Source organism: Cyprinodon variegatus, unplaced genomic scaffold (assembly GCF_000732505.1).
Source record: "Cyprinodon variegatus isolate N-32 unplaced genomic scaffold, C_variegatus-1.0 Scaffold242, whole genome shotgun sequence".
Taxonomy (NCBI): domain Eukaryota; kingdom Metazoa; phylum Chordata; class Actinopteri; order Cyprinodontiformes; family Cyprinodontidae; genus Cyprinodon; species Cyprinodon variegatus.
Genome location: NW_015150695.1, coordinates 754,783 through 759,100, shown reverse-complemented (window position 1 = coordinate 759,100; position 4,318 = coordinate 754,783). Strand labels below are relative to the sequence as shown.

The window sequence follows — 4,318 nt, the reverse complement described above, 5'->3', positions numbered from 1 at the left end:
ATACGGAAATGATCCAGGGTTTCCGCGGATAATTAAAAATAATTACAATCCATTTATTTTTTTTTTATTTTTTCATTAATTTTTATGGGATTTTGGGTGAAATAATCAACATATACCGAACCGAAAACCGTGACCACGAAACCGTGAATCGAATCGAACCGTGGATTTTGTGAACCGTTCCACCCCTATTATTTACATAAATTGATTATTTAATATGTTTTTATTAAAATAGTTATCTATGATTTCACTGAAGACTCCTAGATGACTTGCAGAGACACATAATTTTCTCGCTACAGACTGATTCATACTTCGAAACTAGGCCGTCTGCGTAGGTGTCGCAGTGAACAAAAAGATGCTCCGCCCCCTCCGCAGACACTCCGCTGCACCTCTCCCAAATTGTAGGTGACCGAAGACAGTGCCACAGACAGGAGACCGGCTTGTTTTGTTTTTATGAAAACAACTCGTCAAGTTTGACCAGCTAGAAGAGCGAGGTGTGCGAGAACACTGGGAGGATTTTTCCACCTGGATCTCCGCTCTTTTTGGCTCCTGTGTTCCTCCGTTGTCGGACAAACTTGCCCCCACTTCCTCTCCACCTCCGTATCTAGACCCACAGCTTATAGCGCAGACCACGCTTCAATACTGGGCATAAATCAAAAATGTCTGCATCAAGCTCACTGGGACACACTGCTGCAGGAGTATAACCAGCCCATACCCCATATAACACAATCTAGTTCTGAAAAGAGCATGAATTATGTTCTTACCTTTAATTTCCGTATATTTTGTGCAGAATTAACCAGTGTCTTTGATGTCAAGTAAATGTCAATATGAAAAATTAAAATGGTTTGAATATTCCACTTGAGAGTTGTACTGTTGCCACTGTCTGTATTAGAGGAAAAAAGTGGTAGGGGTGGCCACAGGGATGGCCAATGATTGGCTTAGGATGGCTATGGCCCCTATCTAGCTCCGCCCCTGTCCAAAAACATGTCTGTAAAGGACTGGCAAACTGACCCATGACCAGGGCACTAATGATGGGTATATTGATGGGACCAGATCTTCAAAAGGAGGCGAATATGAACCTTGAAAGACACTATTTAGACCTAAACCCCAAAGTTGAGTAAAGTAGGACTACAGAAAATACGTTTGTCATCTAGCTCAAAAATCCCATCAGTCCAAATTAAATTCCCACCTTTAGAGCACAGCTTTTTTTCTTGAAAAAGTCTTAACTTTCAGTTTCTTCACAGCTTATCTGGATGAAAAGGTTATACGTTTTCCGATGAACTGAGGATATTCTGAGAAAATATAGTCCTTTTCTATGAGGTGTTCAGGATTAGGCACACCTGTAAAACACGGAGAACAGGGGAGAACTGATTCAGATGCTCTAATCCTTATCAGCCCAGCATGATATATTAAATGTGGATATTTTTTGAGTGGATCAGAATGAGAGGAAATGCTGACATCAAGTAGAAGAACAAATTCTTAGTGATTCTTAATGCTGCTTCTTTTAAGAGGAATAATCTTACATGTTTTAATTGAGCTGGATTTAATTGAGTTCTGTCTGGATAAAATCTGAACATGTTTGTGAATTTTAACTCCTTGGACTTTTAACTGTGTTTAAACCTTGCTGTGAATTATTTTCAACCAATTTAGAAACAAACCTATGAACTCTAGTAGAAATTCTCTTTTCACTGGCTTACACTTTTACATGGAGATTTCTTATTTTAAAACAACTCAAAAACAATTTGAGTTTAAAACGACTCATAAGTCTGGAATATCCGTATTGAGGCGATTTTCGTTCTATCAATAACACATAGGCAACAAGCTGAATATCTGTTAAAGTGTAATGTAAAAGGAAAAAAAAGGGCCTCTGGTCTCTCGCCTTAATGTGAGCTATGGTTACAAGGGAAATCTAATCAATCAGGGAACCTAACTTTGCACAACACTGGTGCAGTTGCTCAAAGAAGAGGCTTTCGTTCCGAGTTTGTCGATCACACCATTGAATGCTGCCAGACAGGGATGGTTTCACACACACTTCTGCTCATTCTTCTTCGCTGCTACTCACTGACTTTTTATTGCAGTCGGCAGCCTGGGCATCAAAATAAAGGAGGGGCATTTAGATTGAATTGAAAGGTTTGAAGTGGTTCCAATCAATTCTATGTGCCCAATGCCAGGCCTGCACTTGTGATCAAGGCAGAAACTTTGGAAAGAGACTTAAAAAGTAGAGAGAGAAGCTGTGAAGGTTCAGGCAACCATTTATTAAGATAACTTTTATTAAATGTAAAAAGGAAAAGGCACATTTGGGGAAACGTTTTTCTTCCCATACGTCAAACTTTCGGACAGTTCTGGTTACAGTTTGAAGGCACCAAGTACTTCCTGGCCTTTTGCATTATAGGTTGAGGCGATTGTGTTCTCTGGCATGCTCCTAGTCTTTATTTTTTTTGTCTCTTTCAATGGTAAACAAAAATGACTGTATTTATGTTGGCAATGTTTTCATAACTAACCCTTAGCATTCTTTGTAAAGTTGAAACTTCTGCTTCTGCTGTGGTTTGAATAATGGCAGAACAGGAAAAAAAGGAAATAATAAAACAGTAATTAGTTTCTTTGCTGCTGCTTTTTATAGTGAAACATTGAGTGAATATTTTTAAACCAAATATCTGTAATTTGCTCATCCTTGTGTTTCTAGGAGGAAGTGAAGTTAAAGATCAAAGACCTGAATGAACACATTGTCTGCTACCTCTGCGCTGGCTATTTCATAGACGCCACAACGATTACAGAGTGTTTGCATACTTGTAAGTTTATGAAGTTTAATTTTTTATCCCTGTCTATAATTTCATTATAACATGTTTACTTGCATGCTTTCAGTATCATTTATTTATTTTTATTTTTTATTTTGTTTTTACAGTCTGTAAAAGTTGCATTGTAAAATACTTGCAAACCAGCAAGTATTGTCCCATGTGCAACATTAAGATTCATGAAACCCAACCCTTACTTAACCTTAAGTTGGATCGAGTGATGCAAGACATTGTCTACAAGCTGGTGCCTGGTCTTCAAGAGAGTAAGTTCTGTGGTTTTTATATGTGTTGGATTTTTTTTATATGCATAAGCAGTGCCATAAAAAGTATTCATTAAAAAAAGAAATTATTTAGATTGTGTTGTTTAAAAACAACAAACTGCATTTGTATTTTATTTTGGGTTTTATCTGGTGGAGCAGCACAGACAGGGAGTAGTGCAGAATTGCTAAGCAGATAGGACATTGGCCCTAGTTTTCAATTAGTTGTGTTACAAATAAAATCGAAAAAGTTTGGTGCGTTGTCAGTACTTTGCTAAAACACCCAGCTGGAAGTCCTTTAGGGTAAGTTGCTACCCGTTTAGCACATCTTAATCAAATGCTGACCAGTTTCCCTGCTAAAATAAACAACAAAAAATCTCCACAGCCTAACGCAACGCTGCCATGTTTTATCCTGGAGCTTTTATGTTCCGGTTTGGCATGGGCGGGTATGCAATTCTGATGGTATGATAAATGTGAGCAGAAATATCATGCTATTAAAACTAATGCTAAATAGTCTAAAGTAAAAATAAAAAAAACAAAACACAAAATACCTGATATGCATTTTGAAATGTAGACTCATCTTCAGTAAAGTCTCATAGTGAACAGTTTTTGCAACTCAGGTGTCATGCCAAAATGAGACTCTCTTGCAGTGTGTTGGCCCCCTCTTAAGTGCACATTCACGCTTATAATATTTGCCATTTATTACAATTAATCCATACTGATCAGCAGAGTTTATATAGTAACGGTCATGTAAATTCTGAGCAAACCTTTTAAATGAAGGAAAATCAAATTAAACGAGTTTCCATCCTTTAGAGCAGCATTCCCAAACTCGGTCCTCAAGGCCCACTGTCCTGCAGGTTTTAGAGGTTTCCCTGCTTTAGCACAGCTGATTATAATGTTTGCAGTAGACCAAAAGCCTGTTAATCAACTTTGAATTAAAATCGGCTGTGCTGGAGCAAGGAAACCTCTAAAACCTGCAGGACAGCGGGCCTTGAGGACTGAGTTTGGGGATGCCTGCTTTAGAGAAAGTTAACCAGATGTTGCAAAATATGTTGTCCTTTTTTTAGCTTACATTTTCATCTCTGACTGATCTTATATTGGGGCTGAAACGGTTATGATAAATCGATTATTGAAATAATCATCAACTAATTTAGTAATTGATTAATCGTTAACTGGAATATAGAGACTCTAAAACAGTGGTCTCCAACCTTGGTCCTCAAGATCTACTGTCCTACAGATTTTAGATGCATCCCTGCTTCAACACAGCTGAAT

The 4,318-nt window shown here is 37.9% G+C and overlaps 1 protein-coding gene across 2 annotated transcripts in view; it reads left to right on the top strand.

Annotated features, from left to right (window-relative positions):
- The window catches only part of pcgf1 (polycomb group ring finger 1), an 18,285-nt gene that overhangs the window by 3,288 nt on the left and 10,679 nt on the right, over positions 1-4,318 (top strand). For both annotated transcript variants that reach the window (XM_015381811.1, XM_015381812.1), the window contains exons 2-3: positions 2,681-2,786; positions 2,900-3,052. In XM_015381811.1, coding sequence (XP_015237297.1) covers positions 2,681-2,786; positions 2,900-3,052 — 259 coding nt within the window. The remainder of the gene's footprint in view (positions 1-2,680; positions 2,787-2,899; positions 3,053-4,318) is intronic.